General features: G+C 45.6%; 1 protein-coding gene across 4 annotated transcripts in view; it reads right to left on the bottom strand.

Moving 5' to 3' along the window:
• The window catches only part of WWOX (WW domain containing oxidoreductase), a 977516-nt gene that overhangs the window by 722544 nt on the left and 241348 nt on the right, over positions 1-13624 (bottom strand). For all 4 annotated transcript variants that reach the window (XM_060000167.1, XM_060000169.1, XM_060000168.1 and 1 more), the window contains exon 6: positions 2494-2582. In XM_060000167.1, the coding sequence (XP_059856150.1) occupies positions 2494-2582 (89 nt within the window). The remainder of the gene's footprint in view (positions 1-2493; positions 2583-13624) is intronic.

The raw sequence follows: 13624 nt of genomic DNA, 5'->3' as shown, positions 1-13624 counted from the left end.
AGGACTGAACTGTCATCTGCCTATCCAGGAGAGATTTCACTTTGGCAGTGTTTCAAAAGGAAAGTCGCTCGCGTCTTTTATGCGTATTTTCACTACCACGCTATTTCTCTAAGCCCATGAAAAATGCTGGACTCTCAAGAGACGGATAAAAGGAGGTTTGTGGTACAGGGTTGGCTAAGAGGAAAATCGCCTTTGTTTCTGAACCTAGGAGTACAAAAACTCAGAGTCGTTTGCTAAAATCTAGAATTAGGGCAAAATGGCTGCAAGCTTTCCTCCAAGAGTTTGGGCTTGTTGATTACAGAAGGCAGTTGGATTTGATGATTTCTGAATTACTTAACGGTTAAAAACTAATGGTCCCGTTAAGACTTGGAAGATAGTCCTATTATGTAACAGTTGGCTCTCCTCGGCTAAATGGTTCCCGTCCAACGTGGTCTGAAACCAGGACTGGAGGAAGCATGAAGAGGCAGTGCAGCTCAGCTCCCACTAGAGCAGCACGCTGTCAAGGAGAAAGAGGAGAGTCACAACGGAGGAAAATCCTACATCTGCCACCAACCTGCCAAGTGACCCTGTGAAAGTCACTCAGTTTCTCTGATCTCGGTTTCTGGCACATTAAGAACGACAGACAGTGCAGCGTGGTGGTTGAGGATGGGGGCCCAGGAATGCCCGACTGCACGGGATCTCAGCCCCTCTGCTTCCTGGCCACGTGCCTTCAGATAACTCACCCACCCTGGTCTCATTTTCCTCATCTGTGTAATAGACATAATGACAGCACCCACCCTGAGGGTTGCTTTGAGAATTAAATCAGAAAAAGCATGCAAAGGGTTCTGGGTATGGGGCTCATAATAGGCACTCAATAAATGAGCTGTTACTGCTGCTACGGTGGTGGTTATTATTATTCACTCCCAAACAACCACAGAAATACAAGGTTGAGGAGAGTCAGTCACTAGCAGGAAAACACTGCCTGCTTGCTGGCCACTGAGACAATGGCTCGTGTGAGGTAAACTGGGCTTCTGCCGGCCACCACTCTCTTCCCAGAGCCGAGAAGAGAGCTGGGGCTTTGGAGGCATGCGTTAAATGCCTGTTAAGTGAATGAACAAGCGGATAAATGAATCAGGAAGGGATAAAAAAGCAAATGTCTTAAGAGCTACTGCTCTATCCTGAAGAGAGGATCTCCGAGACCACTGGCACGGGCTCGCAGCTACCAAACGCTGCTGAGAGCGCACGCAGTAGGGCTCGCCTAGGTCTGCTGGCCGCGTGGGGACGGTACCCAACTGTTCGTAGGAGCGCAGGGCCGGCACCTAAGGGGATGGTGCAGCTCCCACTACAGACTCTGAGTTCACATTTCAACCTCAAGTACTCAGGCTACGGGATTGCTCCAGAAAGGGCTTTAGAGAACAGACTTCTCAACAGTCTAAAACAACAGAGTGAAAGACTAAGGGAGAAATAAGAAGAACTGGCTACTGGACAGCACTGAGGGGTCAGATCTGAATATCTGGTTTAAGATACCTCCCCTTACATCCATCATCTGCGTGGAGAACTATAAAACCAACGACCCCGACAGAGGCGAACCCCCAGACAGTTTGTCATTTTTTCAGTGTTCTCCGAATTCAGCCACTCGGTGCCCCTTCTGGAACTGTTTTATCCTTGGCACCTCCTGTACCATTATTAACTTAATCCCTGTGTTTAAATCAACTCACTGAAAAAGAAAAATTAAATGAAGTTATTTGTTAAAGAAATTTAAACCACTGTGTTAAACGAGAAACCAGTATTGCCTGCCCTAAATAATATGAGGGAACTGTAAAAATAAACACTTGGAAACAAAATATTGTAATGAAAATGAAGCTAACCACCACTGCTTTCCTCAGCTCTGGCTCTGAGGGCTGCTCTGTTAGAAAGATGTTGGCAGGGATGGCAAAAAAATCTGCCGGTCCCTAGCGAAGGCTTCCTCCTTCAGGCATTTTGAAAGTCTGAGAAAGATGAGGGAATAAAAAGGAGGAAGTTTCTCATGATGTGAGTCCACGCTTTTGGAACCACATTCACGCACCACGTTAAAATCACTGCAGGTTTGCGAAACAGCAGAATCTTCTTCTCGTGCTCTGACGTTCAGCCCCCTTGCAGGACTGGAGAGCGGACCTTACTTGTTTCCAAGTGCAATTAAAATACACTTTTCCTCGATTCTGGGAGGCACTGCAAAAATATCTGTAATCAGGATGCAGCTTACAATCGGGTGGCTTTTAGGAGCCACTTTTACTGCTGCTTAGTACTGTCTTTCCCTTTTTATCTGGGCTGTTATGAGATTGATGACGCATCTCAAAATGAGGGTGACTCAGAGTCAAGAAAATACGGTACACCTTCACTGGGCCAATATAAATGAGCCTCCCGTCTGAACGCCAAGACAACACAATAGCCTTCCGGCCTCCCCATTGTGTTCATCTGATAAAGACATTACAATACAAGCTATTATGATCTATAACCCTCCACTGGAACACTCACACATTCTTGGCCTTGAACGCTTGAGCAAAATGCTGCACGCTATGGAGCAGAGCGAGGTCCAGGGTCATTGCTTCTACCTTGGCTTTATGCTGGAATGAGAGAAAATAAAAAGAAATGATAAATAACAGCAAGTTTAGTTCATGGTATCAAGTTACAGTAAATGTGTTATGGAACATGTCGGAATTCCCCTGTTTAATATTAGACGCCCAGAGAGAATATAAATCATCGGAATGAATGGAAGAACGGGGCGTTTTACTGCCAAGTTGAGGGAGGATGGGAGGCTGGGACTCTGCTGAAACTCCATGCTGGGGGGTTGTGCTGTTTGACTCAGCGCACGAAACAGGGTCCTAAGGGTCCTCGGGCTCACACAGCTCCTCTCCATCTGTCTCCTAAAAAAAACTGTAATGATAGGGCAACACCAGGACAAAGCCTGGCTCCTGCAAGAACTCCGGAGACCACGTGTTAATCTCAAAAGCTGCCCTCCGGTTCTGAAATGATTCCACCAAGCCTGCATGAAAAATGAGAGACGATTCATGTACAGAAAGTACAAACGCAGGCAAAACTCGTTTATATCAACGGAGCCTGACTGCTCAACACCTCCCTGGTTTAGTAACCCTGTGAACCCTATAGATGGGCAGGGCACATATGGATGGAATAATGATGCTATTAATGAGGCCACTAATGTCTATGCTGAGCCGATGGTGGGTGGGCACTTACAGGCGTCATCTCATTTCATCCTCAGGACAACTGAAGGATACGTTTGTAGTTTGCCTGTTTTACAGTGTGGCATCTTATAAGAGATTGCAGAGCTAAGAAGTGTGGACGGCAAGACTTCAAGTCAGTCTGACGCTGGCTGGAGCCCAAGCTCCCTCCTGGAGAGACACCAAAAGGACTGCAGTGGTCAGGATTTGAAGCCACCCTGTTCCACTGCAGGGCCTCCTAGCACACTTCTGGAAAGATCAGAGTTGCCTTGTATTTACAGAGCCCCCCCCAATTTTTGAGTCTCGCTGGACTTTGGAGTGTGAGCTGAAATGCTATCACTTCTTAGACGTCCCTCCGCTGAAGGACAGACTGCCAGGCCACCTGGCTGTTCAGGTAAGCAGATCCCCATAAAACGAACGGTGAGCTTGGGAATTCTTGTCTAGACTGCGATGTTAAAGTAAGACTATGGAGACTAACACAGTACTAGAATATTATGAAGGGGGATGCAAACGGCACTGCTGGGGACATCCTCCACCCGAATGGATGCAAACTGTGCTGAGAAGCTTCGTGTGTCTACAGCAGTTCACCTCTGCCGCCTAGGTCCTGGGCTCCGACCCAAGTCCCGGGCCTTGAACAATACATGTCAGGCCGAGGCAGCAGGAAAGCACACTGACTTTGGGCCCTGTAACCTTTCTGAGCCTCAGTTCCCTCATCTGTAAATGTGAATATTATCTACTCTCAGCGTTGTGAGATTAAGTATAAAGCATCTAACATCCCGCCTTGAAGAGACAAAGTATTTCATCAGTTTAACCAAGAGGAGATAAGATGCCCGTGGTGACAAATTCTTCCCCTGAGGCCACTGTGTAGTAAACCGTGGTTTGGGTGGGCAACAGTGCAGCAAGGTGGATGAAACGATGTTGACGACAAGCACCGGTGCCCCCCGAAGACCACATCGGACCAGATCACTGTTGGCTCCTGGAGGATCCAGGTCCTGTCCACTAACAGAGCCCAGTTTTAGGGAAAGGGCGTAGGGAGGGATTCAATGACCTCCCCAAACCCCAAGAGCTTATCAGTGGCAAAGGCAAGCTGGCCAAAGAAGATCTAAATTCCTCAGGTAACAGCAGCAGATGCTCAAACCTGCAGATTTTGGAAGACGGAGAAGTGTTTAACCTGATGCAGGAAAAGGGCAAGTGCCAACACATGGGGTTTTTTTTTTTGCGGTACGCGGGCCTCTCACTGTTGTGGCCTCTCCCGCTGCGGAGCACAGGCTCCGGACTTGCAGACTCAGCGGCCATGGCTCATGGGCCCAGCCGCTCCGCGGCATGTGTGATCTTCCTGGACCGGGGCACGAACCCGTGTCCCCTGCATCGGCAGGCGGACTCTCAACCACTGCGCCACCAGGGAAGCCCCAACACATGGGTTTTGTTAGGGAAGTATTGCACCTGGAGGGTCCAGGTAAGGCAAGGCCACGCCCCTCATCCTACAGGGAGGGAAACTCCCCCAGGAGAAGAGGATGCACTTGAGTGATACTGTACCCCATGCAGAGCGCTTGGGTCTCCAGATGGGGAGCAAACCACCCCCCCCCCGCTTTCTGTCTGCATGACGGATATTTATCTGTGGCTAAAACCTCTTCTGAGTGGGAAGTCTGCTAAAGGCTAACTTGTCTTCCCCATAGATTCTTATGCCTCCTAAATGCTCAACTACCCAATCTGATGTTCCGAGTGAGCGAGTAAAGTGGCCTTTCACCCTCATCCTGCCCGCTCCGGCCCCAGCCTCTCCCGGCACAGAGCACGGCACGCACCGCCAACGCAGAATCTTACAGAACTTTGAATGGATCACAAGAGGAAAGTCAACTATTTCATCTACTAAGGAAGGAGTGGTAAAGACATTGCTCCTCTCAGCCGAGCCCCCGATGGAAACCCCAAGGGATACGCTGGCTACATATCAGAAAAATGGATGTTCATTCTTCCCCCATAAAACAGGGAGAACATTCCCAGATGGTGACCCCAAAGCAATATTTCCAATGAAAATGATGGCGCAGCCCAATGGGCCAGCACGTTCTTCTAAATGTGCAACTTACACGTGGTAAACTGTCTTCTGGTCCTCCCCCTTCACTTGAAGATAAAGCACAGGGCTGCCACTACCAATAAGAACAAAATCAGACCATACACATCCAGGGGGAACAAGGGGTCACAAGCCATCAAGTAGTTCAACAGACTAATCCACAGGCTGTGTGTTACTAGGCTCCTGGGGACAGTGATTCACGTCCACACGCAATTACTCAGGTAATTCTCCTGCCCTCGGTATCAGGTTTCCTGTTTCTGCTACTGACCCTGAGAAATGCAGAGAAACTGTGTGCGCAATTCAGTTAAGTCCAGTGAAGGAAAAACACAGCTTTTAGAATTAAGGTGTGTGTATGCGTTGATGTGTGTGGGTTGGGGGGTTTGCTCCTCCGATTGGCAGACAAACTTAATGTGATAGAAATGTTTATCGTGGGGCATGCTCTAAATGAGAAGGCAGGGGCTGACGGACTGCAGACAGAAAGCATTTCTGAGGGATAAGCTGCTGATTGCTAGGTGAAAGCACGAGGCCCCATCTGCCAAGGTGAGCTTTCCCGCTGAGTCTGCCTATGAACCTGGGACTGGCCACAGTTCACTATCTTGGTATAACTCACTTTTGCTGCTGTTGTTGTCGTTAACTTTAATTTGGAACGAATTATAGACTCACAGGAAGTGGCAAAAATAGTAGTGAGAGTGCCCACGTACCCATCTCCTAGCATCCGCCGAAGGGGGCATCTTACCCAAGTATAGCACATTATCAAAATTAGAAAATCGACACTGTCACAGTGTAATTTATTAGACCGCAGACATTACTTGGATTTCACCAGTTCTGGGACGCACTCAGTTCCTTTTACTTGGAATAACTGCGTGTATAATTCTACGACATTTTATCACGTGCACAGATTCAAGATACAGAACTATTCCGTCACCACTAAAGAACCGTGGAGTTTTTTTTAAGATGTTTAATCTGCATATGCCGCTCAGGATGTGAAAAGTTCAGGCTGTTTGGCCAGAGTGTGCTCTATGGATTGGCAACAGATGCCCATACACGAAGTCCTAGCTTAAAACGCTTTTGTAGCTTGGAATAGCCAACAAGATACGCTCCTAATTCCTTAGTGTGGCTCACGCAAGTGCCTCCGTATTGATCAGGATGAGCTTCAGTAAGGAACAGCCCCCAAACCTCAATGTCTTAAGACAACAGACGATTATCACTTGCTCACGCTTCATGCCCATCTCAGGTCAGTAGGGTCCTGTTTATTGTCGCTGGCCAGGGGCCCCATCAGGTGGAGCCTCCTCCCTCTGTAGCATCACCAGTCTCTACAGTGCAGGGAAGAGAATGTGACAAGGTGCGCATGGAATGTCACAGGCTTCCACCCAGTGGTGACACGTGTCACTTGTGCTCACGTTTTGTTGGCAGAGTAAGTGTTGTGGCTGTGCTTAGCTTCGAAAAGGTGCAACCCTCCGCATGCCCAGCAAGAACAGAAATGCAAACATATGCACAATGAATAACAGTAACGACTAACACTCAGTCCATGATTTTGCCCCGTCTACCTCTCTAGGCTCATTTCAGGCCACTTCCTGCTTCATACTTTCCATTAGTGATAGAAAAATTTAGAAATGACAGATGAACGTGGCCAAAAGAAAGCATCTATAATCCCACCACCCCAATATTAACTGTTAGCTTTCCAAAGGTCCCTCCCCTCTTCCCTTCCTCTCTACCTATCCATCTATCCAGCCAGCCGGCCAACCGTCCATCCACTTAGCTTTGGTTAACAGAAACAACTTCTTACTAGAACTTTGAATCTTAAAATGCTATAAAATGCCTCTCTCAACCCTTCCCCAAATCCTCACCCTTTTCTTTAATCACACCAGTACACAAATTTATCATCTCAGGCAAAATAGGAATGTAAATTTATTTTAAATTATGTATACAGATGCTGGCGCCCATCGCTTTCAAAGAGAGCTGCACAGGTGGCATTCCACACACGAAGCACCAGGCAACGCCTAAGTCGTTGAGAAGCCCACCTGCTCCCAACACCCAGGCTCAGCCAGAAAGACACAGGAATGAAGCAACCCACACGCTCTCCTTCCATTTCCCTGGAAGTCAGGGGACGCTCGGCGGCACCACAGTCCACCCACACTCTCAACAGACCAAGTCTTCTTGGTTTGTTCTTTATAAAGTTCAGAAAACCTGGCTTAGTGATTCAGGAGTCTGCAAATGCAGAATCAAAGGGGTTCCTGCTGTTGTTATGTAACAGTGATCTCTCATACCGTTTTACGCCTATAAATTAGCCAAGTATGACTCAGATGTGATACCGCCTGAAACCAAAGGAACCATATAGGGACTGTGCGGTATTTAAAGGGAGAAGTGGGAAGATGTTATCATCCACGGGAGACGGCAGAGTTGGGCTGACCCGGAACCACAGACCAGCATGACCACAGTGCTGACAGTGCGACTTCAGGGGAGCTGTGTGACTGCTCTGGGCCTTAGCACCAATGCCAAAATGTGCGTTTGCCTTGCACGATTAGGGTAAAGATGAGGTATGATGTATATAAGATATGGGGCACATAAATAATAATAATCATTTGTAAGGCCACTGCTAAAATGTGATGTCCCCTGTTTGTTTTTCAATCATAAAGCATATTAGCAATTGCAGTCTCCCTTCTTTATTTCACAAATTTACCTGAAGTAGCTCAAAGTATGAACAGCAGCTCTGTGACGGAGGATGGATGATACATGACCCCAGAGCAGGAGGAAGGAGGCTCACCGAATCCCCCAGAGGCCAAGGTACCCCAGTTTCCAAACTCAGTAAGTGTTCTGAACCTGAAAGGTGTTAAGGCCATGGTGAAGGCCATAGACTCAAGCTGGACCTCCTGGGTCTAAATCCCACTTCTAACACTTACCAACTGGGAAAGTTACTTCTTGTGCAATCAGTTTTCTCTTCTGTAAGATGGAAACAAGAGCACCTGCTTTATCAGGAAATGAGGTGATATATGTAAAATCCTTAGAATAGCGCCTGACACCTGAGAAGTATTCTGTAACTGTTACCAAGGAACAGTATTACTCTGACTGCTTTTGTTGTTGTCTTTAGCACTGTTGTCAACAACATCACCATCATGACCATCATCATCACCATCTGCACTGAACTGCTTCACTCTTCACTGAGACAGGTGAACGGGGCCCAACTGGCCGATGGCAGCAATCTGAGAACCTGGCCATGTGAGCCCTCGCCCCACAGTACCCTCCTTCCTTACAGTAACCCTCTGTGGGCAGCTATTATCACCCGCCCATTTCACGGATGGAGAAAATTAAGTTCATAAAGTGACTGCATATCTTCATGCAGGTAGTAACTGGCAGAACCACAATTCACCCCAAGCCATGATTTTAATCCCTACTGCATACTCCACAATGCCCACATGGCCCACCCGTCCTCATGCCCCTCAGAGGCCTTCACACCAAGGCCAATCCCAGGGGAAACCACCAGATCTGTAATAGCCTCGTACCGAGGCAGCATGCTGTCCCGTTCCTGGTCCACAATAAGAGAGACAATATTTACAAGAGTGAACTCATTCACTCATTCATTCACTAACTCTGCCTCTAAAGGTACACATATATTCCAAAGATCCCACCTCCTTTACTTCTTTTCTTTTATTCCCCATCATTGCAACACCACGTAAGAGGAAATATCTCACACCCATAATCCGCTTACCATCAATGGAAGAACAAAAAAGATAACATCTAATGGTAATAGGCCTTTGGAAAGCTGTATATAAATAATTTCAAGCGACCAAACATATTTAAAAAACAGATTATTCCTTAAAAACCATTATGAATTGTAAACTATGAATTAGCTAGAGTATATCGATGACTTTTCTCCACTATCCTGTAATGAACCAAAAGTAGCTGGTCTGGGAACCAAGCTGTTGTGTGTGATGGGACCTCAAGGTGAACTCAGGTGGGCACACTTCAAAATACTCTCATCTAGTCCAGGAGTCTTGTCTCCTCCACTCAACTGGACCAAAGCATCCCCACTGCGCTCTTTCTACTCAATCCTAGCCTAGTAGCAGGTAAGATCAGCTCTTCCTCCTGTTATGATACAAGGGCCACCTGTGAGCTGGTCAAAAAGAAGAGCACACGGTAACAACTGTTGGAGATGGAAGGATAGAGAAACCCAGATGAATGAATGGGAGCAGGGAGCCCAGCCTCCAACACACCCAGAGGAAACTCTCTTTCAGCAGATGGGGACTCACCCTATGGAGCCACAGGGGTGAGACTGACCATGTACCGTGAAGGTGCCAATCTATGTGAATTTGATGGGTGTGTGCCTACCCTCTCTTACACTTAGAGAAGAGTTCGTTTCAGGGTTTCCCAAAAAAAAGCTCTCATGTACATATATTTATTGATAACCAGAGCCAAAAAAATAATGAGCATCTATGACAAGCTTGGCATTTATTTTTCATTAAAGAGTCATAGGAAAAAATCTTTTGAAGTATCTAGCATTTCCCCCATTCCACAGACTAGAAAACAGAGGCTGGTATGGTTTCAGTGGCACAGCCTAGTCAGACACAGATCCAGGTTCCCAACTGGTTGGGATGGTTCCAGGGCTCGTGTCCTCACTGGAGTACCACACCGCGCTGTAGCCCTGTCCGCATATTCTTCCACAGATGACGCTGAGAAGCTATGAAGAAAGTAACACCCTCTATGTATTCCTGTTTGTGTCTCTTTTGCATCATATTTACTTCATACACTTCAAATTTACAAGAGAAGCCTAGTGCTGAAAGAGAAAATGTAACCAAGGCAATAATCTACATTCAGAGCTTATTGCTAACGGCCTCCTGCAAATTCTAATCCAATGGGCCCTAACTGCGTCACACCGATGCCTCTCACCCTTCCACTTTACATTCACTTGGTCCTGACTTTATGTTCTGAAACCTTAAATACGAGTTGTCACATTTACAACAGCAGGAGACACTGGTGCTGAGCATGTTACTGACATGACAGTATTCACTGAACTACAATACAGACCTAACCACACTGGTTTCATAATTCACCAACATCCTATGCGGGACTTCACAACACCAATTTCTCCAGTATCTTTTAAGTGATGTTAATGGTGGCCACGGGTGGCGGCATTTTCGCTGGGAAATGCAGGAATAGATAGAGACTTGCATCTCCTTTCAGCTCTTGTACCTCTCAGGAGAATAACCCAAACCAGCATCGTGAGCGAGCCTGATGGGGAGTTTGCCCAACCTTGGGACAAGCCTAAAGATTAAAAGGACGTACTGATACATGCTCTTTCTGAAAAAGCATTTCTCCCCAAGGAGAAAGCAGAGTTTAAGAGTCTCTTTTACGGCTCTGCACACCTGTACCAATCTGTACACCACTGTGCCTTCAACAAGGAAAATGCTCTTAGGGAAGAGTCCAATTTCGAAATAGGGAACCAAACCAAAAATGATCCTTGGCAAACCCCTGGAGTTTTCCTTACAGCCTTGAAGGAGAGGGGTTGATTTTGTCAGATCAACCATCAGGCAGCAGCCTTCACTCCTGAGCCCTCACGAGTCCCCTTCAACTCTGCCTTCCCCACTAAATTCGTAAACATCCCTAATGAGAAAATCGTGACCACGCTTTCTTCGTTATATACAGGTCAGAATTTCTGCCTTGGGTGGCTGGAACTCAACTTGCAGAATAACTGTATCAGTATCTACAGGTAATTGTGAGGCTGATTCAAGGAGGAACTGCACCGGATAACGACTCATTTAATTTGGTATATGAGTTAACGCTCCACGTGAAGCAAAACTATTAAAAATGCTTAGACGGTAATAGGCACTATTTTGCACTCTGGATAAAACAATGCTTATCTCGCCAGAAACAAACAAGAGAGTGAAAATATCCGAAAACCTTCCAACTTCCCTCTATGAGATGTATTCACTTTGCAGCTTAAAAACAGTTTCAGGAAGGACAGCAAATGGCACGGGAGTTTGGCAGTCAACATGATCGGGCATTTATGCCTTGCTATTGAAGAAAGAGCCTTTTTTTCATAGTGAATTTTTCATTCTAATGTAAGTGATGATTTACATTAACTATAGGTAAGGCACGGCTACATTTTCCTGAAGGATTGTAGGCAAGTAAAGACTAGCACAGTAAGTCGAAGCGTAAAAGCTTTCTCTGTCATAATATTTATTATAATGGCATATAAAATAGCTGAAATAAATAATAGATGACTAAAGGTAAATTCATATGATAAAGAATCCTTCAGTAGACACCATTACTTTTGACTGTTCTAGTTTTATATACAGTTGAAGACTCTTAATAAACAGGCCCTATATCTTATGTAAGTACTGGAAACATCAACGCTGTGCTTTAAAGGCAACAGACTGGACATCAGCTAATTTACTGTATAATTAGATGCTCAACAGGAACAGTCTATATATTTTGAATATTTAATAGGTGGGGTCCTTAATGAAACTTGTTAAGGAAAGGGCACTGGAAGCCCCTTCTTTGGGGAAGTTGCTGATAAAAGAAAAATCAGTGTCCCCCACCCCACAAGATTCAGAACGGTGCATAGTTTAAAACATAGAGATGTGGGACCTGTTGATTATCTGCTGAGAGGTCAACGGTGGTTAGTTAAATTGACTAGCGAGAGACAAACAAGATTTGTCTGCTGTGGTTGAAAAGCTTCTGAATTCCACATGAAGGACCTGTGAAGTCTGAAAGATGCTCAGATGGAGAGAGACTCTCTTCATTACCACCCTCAGGATGCGGAGGAACACACACTAACCAGGATGCAGAGGAACACACACTAACAGGCCAGTGTCTGCCCCAGGGCTTCTCATCCAGGGACACGCCACCCCCAGGGGACATCCGGCAAGGTCGGAGACATTTCTGGTGGTCACAATTTGTTGGGGGGTGGGGGGCTACTGGTATCTAGTGGGTAGAGGCCAGGGATGCTGAACATCCTACAACTGCCCCCAGACGGCAACGGTGCCGAGGCTGCCTGTGTGAGTTTAGTGAGAGGAACCGCGATTCACCCTAAGTGGGCTTCAGCGACTTAAATTCATCCTTATTTATAAAAATAAAACTGGCTCACTAGTGAAAGTATAAATAATACAGAAGTGGATAATGTATCAAGTGAAAATATCTCCGGAATCCCTCTGCCCCAAGATAAACAGAGTGACAGTGATGCAAATCCTTCCAGAGTACATTTTCTACACATATAAAAACACTGGGCCATAATACATTTCTACAAACATAGTATCGTACTTCACGGGTTATTATATCATCTGGGTTTTCCCAGTGAACACATAATTGAATACATCTAAACAGACTCCACCCACATTCTTTCCAACCAGTAGGTTTAGCCCATTGTAGGGCTGTTCAAGAATTTATTATCCCCTTTAGATTCCTCAGCCCTCCACACCCTTCACTAGCCTTGTGAACTTTTTACTTAAATTCCCGATGCCTGACCTTCCTTATCTGTAAACATAGAAATAATAGAAGAACCTCCTCCTGGGGATTACTGTGAGAATTCAGTGAGATAATAACCATGGAAAGCACCTTAAACAGATATGCTCTAACTGTTAACTACTGCTGTTGTTGTAATTAATATTATTTTACGTAGTTTCAAGGTTTTTGTTACTAAAAGCAATGCTGCAATACCTATGTTTCGCAATAAATGATTGTTTTTTTCTAGAGGATAAGTTCCTGGAAGTAGAACTGCTAAGTAAAGAGATATCTACATTTTAAACTTTGATAGATTTTTACTGGGTGTCCTCCTAAAAGGTTGTATCAATGTCTATTCCCAAGAACACTGCAGGAGACTATGAAAGAAAACCAAAACCACCAATAATTCACATTGACAGTTAAAGTAAATTAAAATGCACAGTCTCATATCTCTGTGTCTGATTCCTGGTACAAAGTGAGTGGCACAGAGTAGGTTTTCAAGACAGGCTTTAATTTAGAAAATGGATGAATGAATAAATAACACACCACCAAACTTGGGACAAATTTGTAAGTAGAAATAAAATCATGTTAGTGATGTTGGCAGCAACGATTTCCCATAAGCCATTTAGAGAGTCAGGCTTTCCTCCTGGTGCATCAGAATGGCTGGCCGAGGGCCTGCCTCTCAGAAATTGGCCGCACTGCATGATGACAGATGTGAGCCTGGTATGCAGAACATGCAGTAAACATGTAATAGTATCATCACGCTTGGGGACTGACCACGACGGTTATTTTTAATTTATGGGTGAATTGAAAGAGAGAAATCTTTCAGAGGTTCTGCAGAAGCCAAGCAGGATATTCAACAGATAAACTAGAAAAGATTAAGAGTATATGTGCTTCCAAGAGAAATGAGGTTTCCTGCTTAAGTGGC

This window comes from Delphinus delphis, chromosome 20, assembly GCF_949987515.2.
Source record: "Delphinus delphis chromosome 20, mDelDel1.2, whole genome shotgun sequence".
NCBI lineage: Eukaryota > Metazoa > Chordata > Mammalia > Artiodactyla > Delphinidae > Delphinus > Delphinus delphis.
The sequence above is the reverse complement of the archived record's forward strand: the minus strand, read 5'-3'. Positions and strand labels throughout refer to the sequence as shown.